Source organism: Pleurodeles waltl, chromosome 1_2 (genome assembly GCF_031143425.1).
Source record: "Pleurodeles waltl isolate 20211129_DDA chromosome 1_2, aPleWal1.hap1.20221129, whole genome shotgun sequence".
In the NCBI taxonomy this organism is placed as follows: Eukaryota; Metazoa; Chordata; class Amphibia; order Caudata; family Salamandridae; genus Pleurodeles; species Pleurodeles waltl.
In genome coordinates, this window is record NC_090437.1 from 468,319,832 (window position 1) to 468,339,675 (window position 19,844).

At 43.8% G+C, this 19,844-nt stretch overlaps 1 protein-coding gene across 2 annotated transcripts in view; it reads right to left on the reverse strand.

The window, feature by feature from the left end:
* The window catches only part of SVEP1 (sushi, von Willebrand factor type A, EGF and pentraxin domain containing 1), an 881,565-nt gene that overhangs the window by 141,550 nt on the left and 720,171 nt on the right, over positions 1–19,844 (reverse strand). For both annotated transcript variants that reach the window (XM_069240886.1, XM_069240895.1), the window contains 3 exons: positions 16,082–16,273; positions 5,942–6,109; positions 2,320–2,992 (listed from right to left, as the gene is read on the reverse strand). In XM_069240886.1, coding sequence (XP_069096987.1) covers positions 2,320–2,992; positions 5,942–6,109; positions 16,082–16,273 — 1,033 coding nt within the window. The remainder of the gene's footprint in view (positions 1–2,319; positions 2,993–5,941; positions 6,110–16,081; positions 16,274–19,844) is intronic.

A 19,844-nucleotide genomic window follows, 5' to 3' on the forward strand; every position in this document is an offset into this window, starting at 1 on the left:
AAATCTGACGCATCAATGACGATGCATCAGTTTCTTGTAAATGTGGCCCTGAGGGCTAACTTACAAGGCCCTATCGGCACACTGCAGTACCGGAGCATCATTTTTGCAGTGTGCCGGCCTATATTTAGAAGGCTACGCAAATCCACTTTGCATGGCTTTAATGGACTTGTAAATATGGCCTCCTTTCATTATTCTGCATGAAAGGGGCGTTTCATGGGTGTTGCTGTGAGTGCTCCCATGCAACACCCATGGAACTTGATGGAATATGAGGCAATCCCAAATTTAGAAGGCTGAGGATGCATCAGATTCCTACGCCACCTCAGGGGTGGCATTAAAGTGGCACATTGGGGAGAAATACATTCTTTCTCCCCATGTTTTCCTCTTTCTATGTGTGCTGCACATAAACATTAATCCCTGCAATTCAGACACCCTTGCACCAAACGAAAAAAACAGCCCCTCTATCCCTCTTCAGAGATCTTTCAACTTCAGTAGGGAAGTCATCAGCCAAATGAAAAGGGAAAGGCTCTTTTACGCCTTGTTTCCCTCAGAAAGCATCTGATACCTTTGCCCACAAGCTTGGGTTAAGTACTTTTTATGGACCACACAGATTGCTTATGTGTAAAGATTCAGCTGGCACAAATGTCCATAAAATACACTGGCTAATGCCTCAAAATGTTCAAGTTACAAAAGTGGAGCCTTCTATGTGAGCTTGTTGGCACTGTCATAAGCAAATTATAGAGCAAAGGGATATGATGGCCGCTAACTTAAATTGATATTGGGAAAGAGGGCAATTAGACATTAAAGTGTTAAACAATCTGAGCTAGATGAGTGACATTTGGAAAAGTAGGTGAAATTTATTTTTCTGGTGTCAAACTGTAAAGTGATAACTTTATCTGCCGATTGTTGGCCACAAAGGACACTTGACGTTAATACTTTTCTTTTATTAAGAACTGGTAATTATTTATTTCTTAAATATTTACCATACGCTGTGTACATATGAGGTTTGCATGCACATTTATTGTGTCTTTAGACATACTTTATTTAGTGTTTGGTGGAGGGGTGCTCCACCACAATTAGGGTGGAGTACCATATCCGCCAATCTTTCAGTGTCTCCTATCAATTTAGAGTCAAGTGAAACACTAGACTGACGGCTGTACAGACATTGAGCTGTCGGTCTACATACCTCAGACCATCAGATATAGTTAGGGCAGATATTCTGACTTATTTACTTTCTGTTCAAGACTGTGAGACAAAGCCTGGCACTCCCAAGCAAGCATAGACATTATCTGCACACACACAAAGAAGAAATCTGCCTGCTTGTCAAGGACATTTGGTTTTAGGTTTACAAAAAGAAGCTCTCCCTTTGTTAGATTATATTGTAAAGATAGATAAACTTTGTTCCCCAGACTCATTGAACATGACACATGCACATCAAAGCTCCTGTGTTTTCAGCAGAGCTGGCCTATAGTGCAATCTGGCCGTGTGAAAGGGGCCAGTCTGTCAGGTCAATGTGTGGGCTGCTTTTGTGGCTGTGGAGCGGGTGGGGTCTGAGGTGATGAGCAAGATTTATCGCTGTCTGTGGGCTGCTGTTGATTGCATGTTTATATAATCAGCAGAATGCAGTAGTGGACACCACAGTGCAGGCGATGGAAGGTTGCACTGAGCACACAATGCAGCAAGGCTTGTTTCACATTGCACCCAGAGTATGGAAGGAGAGGCATCATGTCATACCTGGAGTGCCTTGGCAAGCAGTGGAGTTCTAATTTGGAAATAAATTCACTGATACTTGACCCTCAAAAGCTGCTACACAAATATCCACTCTCCAATTTGAGTCTTCCTCTAGTTGAGCAAGTGCAAAATGCACTAGCAATGAATGCCCATGGGCCAATTCCCTTGAAATGCTAATTGGCTGGGTAGTGTTCATGTGTTTGTTGTGGGAGTCCCAAACATGGGAGTCATACTGTAGAAATAACACTGAATGCTCTCCAAATTTTGGTACCTAAGTCTACTTTCTGTCTCAGTCTGACCTTGGTAATTGCGGCCCCTCTAAGGGTAGAGAGCTCTCAGCCAGGCAGGCAGAAATCTTAAAATAAGGTGGTCTGTAATCTGGTATGGCAATGAAGCACATCAACCCGCTACATTGGCTCAACAAATAAGGCCCTTGTTTTCCAGAGTAGCCCCACACCTTGTTCACTATACCTATCTTGATAATTTCTGCATATTGCTGATGTTGTGTTGTTTGCAACTCGAAATATTACTGGTAGATCATCTGTAAAAATGCCATTGACAGGTTTTATGTAAAACTGTCAATACTCTTACCTCAACAACTCCATTTTCAATTGGTGGTGGGTCACCACAAAATACCGGCTGGCAAGTAGGCATGCGGCCACTCCATTCTGCTTTGGCTTCACATGTTCTCTTCTTTTCACCTTTTATATAAAACCCCTTATTGCAACTGTAAGCTATAACAGCATCAAAACTGAAGTTTGTTCCACTCACATAGCCATTTTTGAGACTTGGTGGCTCTCCACAGCGGATTGGGATGCACTGAATAGTGAAAGGAGATGGGATCCACTGCCCTCCCCGAACACACTCAATCTTTGCTGAAGTGTTTAACACAAATCCTTCCATGCACTTAAAACTGACAACAGAACCAGCTGCAAATTTTGTTTTCTGTAGTGACTCTAGAATACTGTACGGCACTGAAGCAGGCCTCTCACAAAAATCAGCGATGCATCGGGGCATATCTTTTCCTTCTGGTGACACCCACTTCCCTTGTGCATTGCAGATCATTTGTGAATTATCTGCCAAACTGTAGCCATCAGCACAGTAGTAGAATGCTATGTCTCCGAATAGACGATGGGAAGTCTCTGGTGATGCGTGGTATACATTTGGAGGCTCATCACAGGAAACAGCCACACACTGTGGGGTATTCTCGCTCCATTTCCCAGTAGATAAGCATTCTAGTGTTGCTGGACCAATCAAAGTGTACCTGGGATTTATAAAGAAAAGGGAGCATTGAACCATATATTAGAGCAACTAAGAAAGATAATTCAAATTACTGTATTAATTCAAGAGCATGGTGTGTAAGGCAAATCACAATGAAAGAGCACATGCATTTATTTTTTATTTTTAGGGGGGTGAGAACTCTTTGTTATTACACTTATTGATTTTCAGCAGTTGGAGCATTCAGTCAGCAGTGACCCAGAGCCTGATTTTGTGACTAGCAACATAGTAAACATAGTACCTTGAAGTAGTTATTTGTGGATTTCAGCACTTCTTGGACTTTCCCTCAAGGTATGTTTAAGATAGATAAATACATTAAACCTTTAAAATAAATGGAAGACGTTTTTACACGATTTTAATTATGATTGCCAAAAATTAAATAATTTACCAAATCGCATTTTTAAGGTGACAAAATACAATCTGCTGAATTCTTCAAAGTACTGAGTTTGAGATCCCTAGCTTCTTAAACTGACATGTATTGGAATTGAAGGAGGATGAAAGGGCTTGAAGATGGCTGGCAGGTGCTTGAACTGAGAAGATTTCAGGAGGAGAATGTTTATTTATTTATTTATTAAAGTATTTATTTAAGTATTTATGTATTTATTTTTTGGGTTACCAAAGTGCAAAACAGACCGAAAAAGCATTATCGTGGCAGACAATAGTGCAGTATTAAAACATAATCTGATCAAAGGCTACATAGGTTTAAGTAGAAAATAGGAAAGCATACACAAACACGAAGTTTTGCTTACTAAAAAGTAAATCGTCAGAGGTCAAAAAGAGAGGTTGTGTTTGTAATGAACTTTCAGATACGTGTGGGTCGGTACCTAGCTCTTTGCATAAGGAGAAGGACAGCAAAAAGAAAGAGCAAGGCAAGAACCCAGCCAACGTACATAATGCATAATTATTCAGGAGAAATATCTATTGGTTTATAGGGAGGACAAACTGAAGAGCCCACCTGCAGAGTAAATGCATATTCTGGGATGGAAATATGTGGAACAATAGAGGAACTCTCTGTGAGTTGAGTCTTTTGGGATCGAAGGAGCAAATGGTCTGCATGGCATGAGAGAAAGACTACTAGTAAATTCCATCTACTGTCACTAGTAATTCTATCATTATTATGTCTTCTCCTGCTACTACTAATACAACAACTACTAATACTACTACTTATAATAATAATAATAATAATAATAATAATAACAATAATAATGTTACTCTGCAGTGCACTGCTGATTCTCTGCTTGGTTTTGCACTACCTATGTTATAATATAATGTGTGGTAGCGTAATGTAATATTGCATATTATTATTATCATAATTTTATCATTATTATACTGCTGTAATAATAATAATAATAATTGTTGTTGTTATTGCCATTATTATTATTATTATTATTAGTAGTAGTAGTAGTAGTAGTAGAAGGAATAATCGTAGTAGACATATTAGTGATAATAGACGGAGTACTAGTAGTAGTTGGTATAGTGTGGCAAGTGCAGTTAAACAGTAGGACAGGTGAAAGAGTAGAGAGAGTCTGCAAGTGGTGTTTACCTCCTAAAAAAAAGGAAATATTTTGACACAGTTTGAAGTAAAAGACACATATCAGCTAATATACTGTCTAGAATGTTTGTGAGGTCTGCAAAATCTGTGGTCTGGTTTATAAATGAATGTGTTTTTTCGAGCTCCACACTTGAAACTCCTAGCACTTGCTCTTAACACTGTTGTAACATTGACCATAATTTTGGCCACTTTTCCAAAGAATACATTTACATTCATAAACGATCACTTGTGGTAGCAGGTTCTTCAAAGTAAAACATATAGGGGGTTATTACGACCCCAGTGGTAATATGGCGGTAAGTGCTGCCAACAGGCTGGCGGTACTTATCGCCATAAAATGACATTGAAGCCAACCCGCCAATGTACCACTCCGACAGCCACGGCGGTAACAGCCGCCAGGCTGGAGATTTCCATCTCCAGCCCAGTGGCCGTCACTGTTTCGCCTGTGGGATTATGATCCCACCTACCGCCATGTTTTTCGTGGCTTCCTTACCTCCATGAAAACCATGGAAGTAGGCACACTATCAGTGACAGGGAATTCCTTCCCTGTCACTGATAGGGGTCTCCCCCCATCTCCAGTTACCCACCAACCCCCCTGACTCTCCAAAGCCCCCCACCTCTCCCTACATTCACGCCCCCTTCACACACACACACACACATACACAAACCGTTTTCCCACAAACATCCACGCATGCATGCATCCACACACTTTCAAACATTCATACACACATGCAGTCACAAAACACAACATACATGCACTCACACCTCCATACATGCACACTCGCATCCAACACACAACACACACCCGCATCCACCCACACACAAACATACACACACACTCATTCACACAACACCCCCTCAACCCCCTCCCTTGTCGGAGACCCAACTTACCTGTGTTCAGGGGGTCCTCCGTCAGGAGACGGGACAGGGCGCTGCTGCCACCAGCAGCGTCCACCAGCAGAACACCGCCAGGTCGTACTATGGGTCATAATACGTCTGGCAGCGGTCTACTGGCATGGAGCTGTTGGTGGCAGCAGCGCCACCTTACCGCCACCTGCCGGCATGGCCACAGCCGGATTTCCGCCATCCTTCTGGCAGAAATCCAGCTGTGGTCATAATACGGTAGATGGCTGGTAGCGACGGTCTTTTGGCAGCCCTCGCCGCTGCAGTTGGTAGCTTTTACGGCCATTATCAAAATGAGGGCCTTAATGTTTTTGACTTCTTTTAAAAAAGTCAATCTTTGACAAAGGTCTTCAATAAACACCAATCTGCTACTACAGAAGACACAGATATATTAGTAAAATGCTATAAGTAGCCCCATTTGTGCAGATTTCAGAAATCCCACAAAACAACCTGGAATAAGTACCATCCTGCCAGGCTACATACCCTTCTTTGCAGGTGTAAGTCACAGAGTTGGCAAAGGTAAAGTCTTTCCCCGAAATTACAGCTTCTCTAACCACAGGTGGAGGTCCACAGGATACAAGCTGGCAGGTTGGATTTAACCCGCTCCACTGCCCAGAAGCTTCACAAGTCAACTTTGAAGATCCCTGCAAGCTGAAACAATGATATGCTATGTGATACCTGAAAAATAAAATTTTCTTTAAAAAGTTGGATTAAAAACAGCATTAGGTATGTTGTGTTGTGGTGTGAGAAAGTTATTTGGAAAATTTGTAAAAAAAAGACAAAACTATGCAAGTGGCACAAAATGTGGTTTGTCAGTACCTCACATAAAAAAGTCACACAAGACAACAGCAGGAGACTGGTCTGATCAGAACATTTGTCTCATTGAGGCATTTTCTACTTCAACCAGTAGCTCTTCACCATGATGGTCATGCTGTGGTAGGACTTTGTCCCCCAACGGCCCCATAGCAGGAAGAGGCGCTTTAAATCGCACTACATAAGCGGTCGGGTTTCCTGCAGCAAGACATCTGCTCTTCACCCGCACAGACATTGTTGCTCCTGCTGGGGTGAAACTTCATCCCGCAGAAGTCCTGTAACCAGGAGGAGGGGCTTTACATCATGTTATGTAAGTGCTTGGATTTACCACAGTGTGGGATGCGCTCTTAACCCACACAGACCTTGCTGATCTTGCTGGGGTGGGACTTCGTCCCCCAGTAACCCCATGACCATGAGGAGAAGCTTCACTTCATGCTACATAAGCACTTGGGTTTCCTGCTGTGTGGGACACGCTCTTTGCCCACATAGACCTTGCTGCTCTTTCTGGGGTGGAACTTCATCCCCCCCAGCAACCCCAGGACAAGGAAGAGGGGTATTGACAATTCTCTACATAAGCGCTTGAGTTTCCCACAGAGTGGGATGGGTTCTTATCACACACAGACCTTGCTCCTTGTGCTGAGGTGGGAGTTCATTCCCCACCAGCCCCCTGACCAGGAGGAGGGGTTTTACATTGCTCTACATAAGTGTTTGGGTTTTCCGCAGCACAGGACATGCTCCTCGCCCTCTCAGAACTTGCTGTTCTTTATGGGGTGGGACTTTGTCCCCCAGCAGCCCTATGTCTAGGAGAAGGGGCTTTACATTGAGCTACATAAGCGCTCAGGTTTCTCACAGAACAGAATGTGCTTTTCACCCGCACAGACCTTGGTGATCTTGTTGGTTTGGGACGTTGTCTCCCAGCAGAACTGTGACCAGGAGGAGGGGCTTTATGTCACCTTACAAAAGTGTTTTAGTTTCCTGCAAGGGGGGATGCAGTTGGTTTGGGACTTTGTCCCCCACCAGACCTGTGACCAGGAGGAGGGGTTTTACATCGCCCGTCTGCACCCGTCCACAGCCAGCTGAGACCGGTCCAGGCTCCCCCTCTTGATTCCATTAATTTTTAATTGTCCTTTGCCTACTCTGGTATGGGTAAGTGACAAGTAATCCTTGCTTCAGGGGATGGTAAGCACAGTTGCAATGGTCAGAACATCATGACTATCCTTACTCCTGCAGTGGGGGCCATTACTAAGGAAATTAGCACTGTGGAGGTTGAACTTGGACTAGGCGCTGAGGCCGCTATCCAGCCTGAGGCACGCAGTGGTATAAGCACTGATGTGATATATTCCATTACTTCACTTGCACAGGTCTTTACCTTTCTCAGTGCCCTCTGGACTTTCTTACTGTTGGTTCCCTTAATTCTTCCAGCGCTATAGATGGTTGGGCTAACTCAAGTGGACTTGCGGCTTCCCCCCTCTACTATGATTAAGAAAAAACATCCTGTTAGGGGCCCTTTGTCTAAGTCTTCTAATCAGCCCCCCACTTGTGTCCATCCAACCTGTTCATTCGTGTGAATATAGGGTTGCTACAATTGAGGACTCTATTAACAAGCTTACAGTTCCTTTCAATGCTTCTTTGGCTAGTGATCTTGCAAGGAGAGAGTAGTTACTGTGCCTCATTCTATGGCACCATGCCGACTTGATCCTTGCTCATTGCCAGCTACTCAGTCTGTGAGTTTGCATGTACAGAGGCCAATTCTGCTACAATGTTGCAGTTTACTTTATCCCACGCTGATTCTAACGCACAACCACCATGAGAATGTCCTTGTTTGAATTTTTTTTCCACCACTGCCCCTTGTGTTGGCACTGTTGAGGCTCACAGTAATTAAGTGTTTCACTCCCGGGCATCGTATATGGTGCCGTTCAACTTAGGCCTCCCGCAAGCGGTGACTCCCTATCTTATCATTCTGGCCACTGTTCCCACACTGGTACCTAATAGTGTGGAAAATTATTCTCAGCAGAAGAACAAAAGGTCCAATGGCTTAATAAGGATTTGGGCCACAACATACATCTGTTGAAGTCCATAATTATTGCTAGGAGTGTTCCTTAGGTAGGTTCCCAACCCAACATTTTTTATGGTGACTCTATTGTAATGAACTTTGATAATCCTCATACTGCAGGTTTTTTGTTATCATATTTACCATCTGGAACTGAGTGTCCTGTTGGTATTTGCCCTCTCTCTATAGGTTATTTCTACATCCCCTCCTTTTTATCATCTGGGGTCCAACACTGCCCAGATTTCCGCCAGTGTTCCTCTAAATGCCAGTCATAAGACTACTCAAGAGAGTAGCATACCTACTTCCAGTAGATTTCCAGCATTGAGCTCTGTATATGGTAATGATTGACTGCCTTCCACTTTGTATGAGAATTCGCTCTCCTGCCAGATTGACTCTTAGGTGTGCTCCGGTACTTTGGACACTCTTTCTCTCCTGATTTGGTACGGTGCTGGTCTTTCCAACAAAAGAGGGAATTAGGCCTTTTTTTGTATTTTATGTAAATTTAAACTAGTCTGCTTACAAGAAACGTGGGATACCAATACTAACTTTTATCTTGATAGTTATTCTTCTAACTTTGTCACAGCCACTCTTTCACGCCATGGAAGGGCAAGAAGTCTTCTTATTTTGGTCTCTCTGTCTCTAGGTTTTAAAACTAAAGTGTTACATACCAGCTCACCCAACCCTAGCCTCTTTTTTGTTGACATTCCCTAATTTTCTCCGTTTACTTATAATTCATTTTTCTAATGCTTTTTCTCACTTAGGTAGCCAAGGTCAAGTGCATGTCCTTAACATTTTTTGGGGAGAATTTGCCTAAATCCATTCTAAGACATAGTTTTATAGTTTTAATGTCTTAGCTGGTGATTTTAATCTGCACCCCTGTTTTCAATGGTGCTTTTTGCAACATCGTGCTGTGGAACATTATTCTTTGGAGGCTGCACATTTTTTCACACAATTCTGAGAAATAACCTTATGAATCTCATTACGGCTGAGTTTAATTTAGTTTCTCTTTCTCCCTCCATGGTTGAGATTCAATCTGAAGTGTGCATACCTATATTTGTAGATAGAGGTGCTGCCAGTGTAATTGTTTATGTTTTTGTTTCTTTGTTCATGGTTCATTTTCTGCTAGAATTTGAGGTGGTCTGGTGTCCTCTGAATGACCATAATCCTTTAGCTGGGACTCAAATAAAGCTTCTCCTAAGTGCTGTATTACGGATAATGTTGTTTCTCATTCACAGGGTGCGACCGGAGAGCCGCGGACCAGGGAGGCATGGGGCGGCTCCGACAGGGACAAGGACTACGCCCATCGGGGGAGAGAACAACCTTGGTGAGCGCTATGGTCCTCGAGGGGGCCCTATAGCAAGGAGAAGGAGGCTGGCCCGAAAACGCACTGCCCCAGGGGAGTAAAACAGGGAGAGGACCGTGAAGCACAGGGCCGCCAAGACGCCCGAGTGAGCAGGCCCAAGAGAGAGCGCACAAGGCTGGACGGAGGGTCTGCGCCCCTCCGGATGGACATTAAAATATTCACAGTTGCAGGTGAGACGCAATGATGGGGCATGGCTCAAATGATTAACCAAAGGTGTGTAGGGTACCTTTTGGAGCGGAGAGCTCAGCTGAAATAAAAGAAGAGGAGACAGAGGGTGATCAGTGGCCTAGGGTGCACAATATTTGGGGCTGCGCTTGTCTTGAGCGGATTGAGAGGAGGACAGAGGCGTGAACACAGCAACTGTTGCTGATTCCTGGGCAGGGGTGCACTGAGGCTGCATGCCGACCCACAGCCGCAAGAAGGGAAGGCTGCAAGAGAAAGAACGCACTGGTAGCCAATGCGCTTCGGAAATGCCAAAACCGGTACCACATTCTTTACAGGTGACACTGGACAAGATCTTGGGTGCAATAGAAGAGTCCAAGACCACGCTCTAGTGCAAAATTGGTCAAGTATCGGTAGAACTAGGCCTGCTGCACGGAGATCACCAGAAATTAGTGGACAGGGTTCAAGAGGCTTAGACGACGCTCACAGGGGTTGCACCAGCGCAGCAGGAAATACAGGTTACGCTGGGGCAGCTCACAGACCGTGTTCAGAGACTGGAATGCCGAGCAGAGGATGTGAAGGCCGCAACCGGTGAAATAACGTGCACATTATTGGGCAGCCGGAAGGAGCTGAAGGGACGGATGCGGTGGCCTTCCTTGAAAAATGGATGAAACAGGAAGTGGCCCCGGGCCTACTCACATCATTCTTCGCCCTGGAGAGAGCCCACAGAGTACCGACAAGACCGGCGGCACCTGGGTAACCCCCGCAGACCATGATAGCCAAATTGCTCCACTACAGGGACAGGGACATACTGTTGCAGCACGCAAGAGAAGCAGGGCCTTTCAGGATAGATAATGGGTCAGTGACCCTGTTTCCGGACTTTACTGCTGAGGTACAGACCAAAAGGGCATCCTAAATTGCGGTGAAAAGGGCCTTGAGAGATGCTGGTATTCAATATTCGCTCCTATTCCCAGCCATGATGAGAGTGATGAAGGAGGGGTGCAGCACTTTTTTCAAGACACTGGAGGAGGCCTGGGAATGATTAGAGTCGCATAAGGCTGAAGGGAACTCTGGGTCCTCGCCGGCGGCATCGCAAAGACGAAGGTGCAGAGGAGAGAGGAGACTCAGGAACGGACCGTGCTCAGGCACCAGACCAACACCGGCACAGAAAGATCTAGCCAGGAGATCGGCCTTAGAAGCTGTTGCATCACTGCAGCAGGGTAAAGCGACAGCTGAGGCCAGTGGTGGGGACTTGGACCACCGAACTTACTCCACGGACTCGGACTCCAACCATTCTGATGGAGCCCCAATAGTGACCCGACAAACAGCAGATGACATGTAGAGAGAACAAAAGAGAAAGGGGTTGGCCTCCCTCTGGGGGAACAACCCGTTTAAGGGTCTATAGACAATAACGCCCCCCCCACCCGGATTCTTGACCAACATCACCAGATGGCGAGAACTCTACATGACTTAATGTTGCTGTTTTGCTCAATGAGTGTAAACTGGACAACCGCCCGTTGCGGAATTGCCCTGGGAAGAGGGAGTTGGGTTTGATGTTTTTGTTACATTTCATGCGCAAGGGGTCAATTACTCTGGAATCAATGTATATGGTGCACCTGAGACACGTAAGAGTGATGAAGCGTTATGAACACTGAAGGGGATGATGATCCTTATTAACTCTGTCCCCGCATACCGATGGAATACAAACTGATAACTTGGAATATCTGGGGGATGGGGTCACCGATTAAGCATCATAAGATCATGTCATACCTCAAGAGAACATCGCTCTCCACTCCCTGCCGACCTACACTGGAGGGGGGACTGGCGGTCCCAGATTTTGAAGTATACTACCAGGCATGCCAGCTCCAATGGGTGGCGAGATGGGTCTCTGGGGGACATCGGACGGGATTGAGTGCGGTTGGCGGTGAAATAGTGACGGATGTTCTGGTGGCCGGTCTGCTGGACACTAGGAACCTTCCGCCTGGGAGATCAGTCTTACTGACGGCGGCTCTTTCCTGCTGGAAGAAGAGTCTGAAGCATACTGAGGTGACCTATTCCCCTGAACTGCCGCTAACTGGCATACCTTTGGGAGCACCAGGTCACACTCTGAGTGGGGGCAGGATCAGGGCCTGGACCCAGGCCGGGATGCTGACGCTAGGAGACCTTTTCCGAGAGGGGGTACTGAGACCCTTTGTAGGACTAATGGAGGAGGATGGGATCCTGGCGGGGAAAATTTCTGACATATCAAATGCTGGTGCTTACTGTGTGAAGATTATGGCCCACAGTAAACGCGGAACCGAAGACCCATGCCTTATTGCATCTACTATTGACGGGGAAGGACAGTCATCTGGCCACTAAACTTTACAAGGCTTCCATTGATACTACATTGAAGCCCTTACAGACCTTGAGAGTGAAGTGGAAGGAGACAGCGAGTAGAGCCTTAACGGACACCGAGTGGCAAAGGGTATTGGCATATCCTCGGACAGTATCCAAAAACACACGGTTCAAATACATTCAATACAATTATATCCACGGACCATACCTCATCCTACATAGACTAAGAGTGATCTACGGGGGGAGCCCAGGAATTGCCCCAGATGTCAGGTGGTGGACCCAGACTTTCTTCACATGGTTTGGGAATGCCCCAGCATACAGGGGGGATGGGTGAGAATTTTGGAGGAACTAGGAGAGGTCCTTGGTACTCGTTTACACATGAGCCCTCTTCTGTGCTTGGTGGGACTGCACAAGAGACCTGCATCTAAGAAAGTGGGTAGTAGATTTTTGGATCTTGCAATGGTCTTGTTTAGGTGCAGAATTGCAATGACCTGGAAGTCTCAGATGGGACCGAAATTGGAGGACTGGGAAACAGATGTTTCGGTATGGGCCCAGGCCGAACTTCAAGCGCTGCAAAGAGAGGAGGCACAAGGGGTTAGGGTAAAACATTTGGCCCCCTTGCGGAAAGAAATAATGGAGGCCTGGGAGGACCGGAGAAGAGGATGGGAGAGGACACGGGGGCACCAAGGTGAGAGGACCCCAGGGAGGGAGACTGAGGAGGCGGACATTAGGAGTGGGGAGGGGGTGGAAGGACAGGCATAAGCATGGGGGGATCACAAGAGAAACTGTATTAACTGGCAGCGAAGGGTGAATCTCGGAGGAGGGATGGGAGACCCGGATACTACACTGGACGGGAAGTGTGACCCTAATTGAGCCCGGGGGGGTCCCAGTCGGAGCAGTGGAAAATGCATAATGAGGAAGTGATAGGAAGACACTTTAGCAGACCCCAACAGTAGAATGAACTAGAAGTAATAGCTAGAACAGATCAGACACGCCACCACTTATTCCACCTGCGCGCTGTTTGTTTTTAGTAGTTACCTTTTAGCTACATTGTTGTTTAAATGGTTTACAGTTAAACGGGGATATCCAGTATGTGGGTAGAAATAGGGCATGAGAATGATGGGGAGCGTTAGCGGCAGCACAGGTGGATGATTACAACAATGACTAACTGAACCACAAATTACCCTGTCGTCGAGTGTGACCCGAATGTATACAATGAGCCCTTAAAGTACAGATTGTATTGAAGAATATATATATATATGTACCAATGATTTGTAAATGGTAAGAAAAACCAATAAACAAGTTTTTTTTTTAAAATAGGATACATAGCAAAACTATGCCACATTTCTACTTTTCCTTATTTAGATGTTCAATTTGATTCTTCCATGACCTGTTCTCCTTTGGTTTCTACCAGAAATGCTATGATCACCAGGAGCATTGCTTTTGTTTGTGATTTTTCAAACAGGCTGCTGTACAGATCTATTAAGGGCATGCTCGACATTTGTAAAGTAAAGTGTTTTCCTATTTCTGCCTATGGTAGAGATATTTTGGGTTACTCCAAAGTCTCGGCATTATCTGTCGTTGAGAATAAATTCCTAAGAAGGCTTTTGTTCCTTCCTCAGAGCTCTTCATCTTTTAATAATCATGAGTAACCTGGCCAAGGGTATTTGGATGAAATCTTACAGATACAGCCACTTCTTTGGTTATCAGTCTCGCCACACCCTGAGAAAGTTTTAACCATCATGTTCTAAAATATTGTCTATCGTGTGTCCAGAATACCCTGGTTAAACCATGAAAAAGTAAGTTTTAACTAACTTGGTCGAGAATTAATAGCAACACAAAAGGATGATGGACGGAGTGCTGACAATGCAAACACTCACCCCCAGTCACAGATCTGGGGTTAATCCATCATTCTTTTGCTCACCATGCCACCCCAGTTTGGACCCAGCCATATGCAAATCAGTTTTGACCCTGTTCCTCATGGGAACAGTCCAGCCCGAACTGCCAGACCAGGTCCTCCCTGGACCGGAAACAAGCATCCTGGGACCGGTTTCAGGGTATCACTCTTCTTCAGCCAGGCTAGCTTGATTCCAGTGGCACAGTGAGCAAGGGACCCACGTCTGGGCATACCCTTCCCACTTAGGACAACTTTAGCAACACAAAAGGAATTAATAGCTTCAGGTGACATTTCTTGGACCAAAGCAGCTTTCAGGGCTTTAAAAGGAAAAGAGAGAGTGAAAAGCATTGAATAAAACCTATGTGAAAATATATTTACTGTTACAACTACCCTTTTTATTAAACCATATTTAACTTTTGATGTGTCGAACCACCATCATTTTCCCTTTGGCACATTTTAGATTAAATCTTGTTTATCACCTGTTGCCATCCCCTGTGGTAGTTTATTTGATTCTGTTTTCTCTCCATGTACTTGTGATGGTGTTTCTACTGACACTCTGCCCTATACAATGTTCTGGTCCAGTTATAAACAAAAATCGTACATTTTGTATTGTACCTTTGCTTGTTGGAACCCATTTTGTCTAAGTACGGCCTGGTCTGTTTTACTTCATGTCAAAACCTGATGTACAGACTTGCTTTTATTTGGCAACAATTTTATTAGGTTTTGTTCGATTATGGAAAACGATATCTCATGTATGATGTTTTTTTGCTGTTATCTTTTGTGGTTTTATTTGTAAACCAAATGAAGATTATGCTGACGTTGATAATGATATTTGAACCTCACGTGAACAAGAAATTATGCAAAACTGTATATTGCTAAATTGTGGGAAATGTTGCCATTTCTCTTAATCCAACTTGTGAGTTTCACAAATGTCATGATCATAATTAAATTAAATTAAAACTTTTCACAGGCCTTATTTGGAGAATAGTCTGCATGCAGTCTGCCTCTTTGTACGGCTGTGTGGTCTGCACCAAATCTGCAGTATCTTCATTTAACAAGGCAGTTCACTTTAAAACTCCACTCATAGCTTTCACTTTTAACGTATTGTTGATGCTATACATCACTTGGAATAGGTTTGGGGCTCAGACTCTCAGGTAGTCTGAGGAAAATTTTACTGGAGGCATTTTCACACAGAAACACCTATGCTGATGACACGCTTCCAAGCATTCATTTGAGGAAGACATATAAAACAACTTTCTTAATTTGCTCGCGTGGCTTCATCCTGAGCCTAAATATTTATATGGAAGTATGCAACATGTAGAGAAATATGTAAACTGTACAGAAATTAAATGGAAGTATGCAAAAGGTACAGACGTACTGAATGAATAAAATAACAATTACAATTAATGCAGGTGCAAGTAACCACTGATCGCTAAATTTAAATAAAACATTTAGTAAACATTTCTACAACTACTTCAGTAGATTAAACACTTACTGATCTTATATAAATAAACGATTTCTTAAAAACGAATAGTTTATATAAATATTCTATACTTTAGCCTATAATTCTAAAATTATTAAACAAATGAACAGATCTCTTGACATTAATCAATCTGTAATTCGGGTTCAGTCGTGACTTCTCTAAATGACTGAATTTTTCTGTGCAGGTGTTGTAATTATTTTCTAAATTGTAAATTGAAACTTTACATGGTCTCAACATCATTTAACTTCTAACTAAACTGGATACTAATTTCTGACACGAAGAAGGCATATGACAAGATAGGAATGGGCTGGTTAGTGCAAAGCTGTACACTGTGTGCTTGTCAACGGTATACATAGTAAGTGTGAACATTGGAAGACCTTTAAAATCTCATAAGCCCCATCTTCTGCTAAAATCTCCACTTTCGTGCAAGAAGAGCTTTTCAAAATTTATTTTTCTTTAATTTAGAATTGCTGAAGGCATTGTGCTGGAACTGTTTGCCAGGAACCTTTACGCTCTATTACCTGTATCCATTGATGCATGTGTATAACACAGTTGAAAGGTAACTTTGCCCAGTTAGAGTATATTTCCCATTGCTGACATCCTCGGGTGTAGGGCACATCACTACTTCACAAGAAGGAGGGGGGTTGCTCCAAGTGCCATTGGCAAGACAGGATGCTTCTTTAGGGCCAAGCAGGGAGTAACCTTTGTTACAGCTGAAATAAATGAAGAAACAACACATTAAAGAATCATGCTAAGAGAAGGTGGTTTATACTGCTGTATTCATATGACCAGTCAAGTGTCTGGAGAGTCTGTGAAGTCTGGCAACACCAGCAATTTTCTTTTATGTCATCATAAAGTAATGTCCAGTATTTACATGGTTCTAAAATACAATGTGCATTTTCTTAAAGGTCCTTGAATACAGTCTGCAATACAGTTATACTATCATTTTGTTTTCTCATGCATGAACCTGCAAGATTTGGCAGAAAAAACTAAGATCTCTTTGCAATGCTTTCTAACAAGATATTTTACCTTAAAGGTAACTAGAACAGTTCATGTTGCAATTATCACAAATTAAGTACTGACGGTGCTAAGACGGTTCTAAAGAAAGGAAAAAAGACCATCATCTATGTTAGAAATGAGGTCTTTGGTTGACAGTCAGGTTACCCCCTGTTCAAGCAAGGACCCTCACTCTAGTAGGGTAAAAGAGAATCATCCTCAGCTAACCCCTGCCTACCGCCTTGGTAGCTTGGCAGAGCAGTAGGCTTAACTTCAGAGTGCTAGGTGTAAAGTATTTGTACCAACACACACAGTAACTTAATGAAAACACTACAAAATGACACAACACATGTTTAGAAAAATAGGAAATATTTCTCTTAACAAAACAAGACCAAAACGACAAAAATCCACAATACACAAGTCAAGTTATCAATAGAAATGCAAAAATAGTCTTTAAGTAGTTTTAAACACACACTAACGCTGTCAGCGTGAAAAAGTACCTTGGGCACGTCAAAAACAACCCCGCACGGGTGAGTGCGCATCAAAAGGGGCTTGCGATGCATTGATTCCACTCACGAGCGGGACCGTGCGTTGTTTCTCCTTTCTCCGGGTCGGGGTGCATCGTTTCTGCTCTCTGCAGGAGAGTGATGCGTCAATCCGGTCAGCACTCTCGGGTCCGGGCAGGCCTAGCATTGTTTTTCCACGCACAGCGATACTTGAGTCGGAAATCCAGCTGCACGATGATCCAAAAACCCTGCAGTGCGGGTTGTGATCTCCCAGCCTCCGTCAGCGATGCTGCACGTCATTTCTCCTGCTCGGTGCATCGATTCTTTGGTCGTGTTTCCTGCGAGCGCGCTGTTTCTTTACCCGCAGATCGGAGTCGCGTTGATCTTTTCCCCACACGGTGTTCTGTGCATGGATTTCCTTGTCTTTAGGCTGCCAGCTTCTCCTTTCAGGGTCCCAGAAACTGGATGGGCACCACAGGGCAGAGTAGGAGTCTCTCCAGAGAATCCAGGTGCTGGCAGGGAGAAGTCTTTGTTGTCCCTGAGACTTCAAACAACAGGAGGCAAGCTCTAAATCAAGCCCTTGGAGATTTCTTCTCAAGATGGAAGGCACACAAAGTCCAGTCTTTGCCCTCTTACTCTGGCAGAAGCAGCAACTGCAGGATAGCTCCACAAAGCACAGTCACAGGCAGGGCAGCTCTTCTTCCTCAGCTCTTCAGCTCTTCTCCAGGCAGAGGTTCCTCTTGTTTCCAGAAGTGTTTCTACAGTCTGTGGTTTTGGGTGCCCTTCTTATATCCAATTTCTCCTTTGAAGTAGGCCTACTTCAAAGTAAAGTCTCTTTTGAATGTGAAATCCTGCCTAGCCCAGGCCAGGCCCCAGACACTCACCAGGGGGTTGGAGACTGCATTGTGTGAGGGGAGGCACAGCCCTTTCAGGTGTGAGTGACACCACTCCTCCCCTCCCTCCTAGCACAGATGGCTCATCAGGATATGCAGGCTACACCCCAGCTCCCTTTGTGTCACTGTCTAGTGTGAGGTGCAACCAGCCCAACAGTCAAACTGACCCAGACAGGGAATCCACAAACTGGCAGAGTCACAGAAATGGTATAAGCAAGAAAATGCCCACTTTCTAAAAGTGGAATTTTCAAACACACAATCTCAAAATCAACTTTACTAAAAGATGTATTTTTAAATTGTGAGCTCAGAGACCCCAAACTCCACATGTCCATCCACTCCCAAAGTAAATCTACACTTTAATCAGATTTAAAGGTAGCCCCCATGTTAACCTATGAGAGGGACAGGCCTTGCAACAGTGAAAAACGAATTTAGCAATATTTCACTGTCAGGACATATAAAACACATTACCATATGTCCTACCTCAACCATACACTGCACCCTGCCGTTGGGGCTACCTAGGGCCTAACTTAGGGGTGTCTGACATGTAGGAAAAGGGAAGGTTCAGGCCTGGCAAGTGGGCACACTTGCCAAGTCGAATTTACAGTTAAGACTGCACACACAGACACTGCAGTGGCAGGTCTGAGACATGATTACAGAGCTACTTATGTGGGTGGCACAACCAGTGCTGCAGGCCCACTAGTAGCATTTGATTTACAGGCCCTGGCACCTCTAGTGCACTTTACTAGGGACTTACTAGTAAATCAAATATGCCAATCATGGATAAGATTACATACACATTTTGTAAAGGAGCACTTGCACTTTAGCACTGGTTAGCAGTGCTAAAGTGCCCAGAGTAACAAAAACAGTAAAATCAGAGTCCAGCACTCATCAACAACCTGGGGAACAGAGGCAAAAAGTTAAGGGAGACCACGCCAAGGATGAAAAGTCTAACAATCTACATAAAGTGTGCACATATTAACAACACCCTAGACAATTAGGTCACTAGACAAGCCCAATTGGATTTTTTTCTTATTCCATGTGCAGAATCACCACTAAAAATAATGACAGGATGGTAGATTGCCCCTGTAGGTGCAACAAGTTCGCCAAGAAAAATCTTGTCTCAACAGTAATCTATAAAATATGCTATAACTACCTTGATCATATTACTTCAGTTCCTAAATGTGATTTCTGGGGAACTAAGTAGTGCTGTGAATTTTTGTCTGTGGTTCTGTTAAAAGGTATATTGAAACTTGCTTGGAAACAAAGTCATTTGAGTTTGGGGGTATTTGTGGAGGATTGAATGTTTTGTTTCTGGGAAAAAAGAGCAAATTTGCTGGTGTGTGCAAAGTTACCTATGCATGAGGAGGAGAAATCAGAAAGACAGCAGACAAGTAAAGTTAGATTCATTGTGAATATTTTTAAGAAACTCGTTATTTGGAAATAAAGAAATGAAAATGGGAACTTGTCTTTACTGAAAGGCATTAGCTTAAAGACATCGCCAAGCACATTGTGCATACATCTGGAAATCACTGACAGCTTGAGCAGCAGCAAGGGTAGCTGCATTTCTCCTGTATAGTTAAGGATTTTCTACAATTTGCACTTTCCACTGAGAGGGAAATTCTTTAGCATGGGCCCTCAAGATGAGTGTTTCTCAGAATATCTACTACACAAATATTGTGCTGCCATTATGTTGCAGCTAAAATATGGAAAACCAAAATATTGTGAAAGTAAGCATATACAGGTACACATAGACTTACTATTTTTAACTCTATATCTGCAGACCTTGAAGATATATATATATATATATATATATATATATATATATATATATATATATATATATATATATGTTCATGCACATTTGCTGTCAACATTAATGATATTTATAT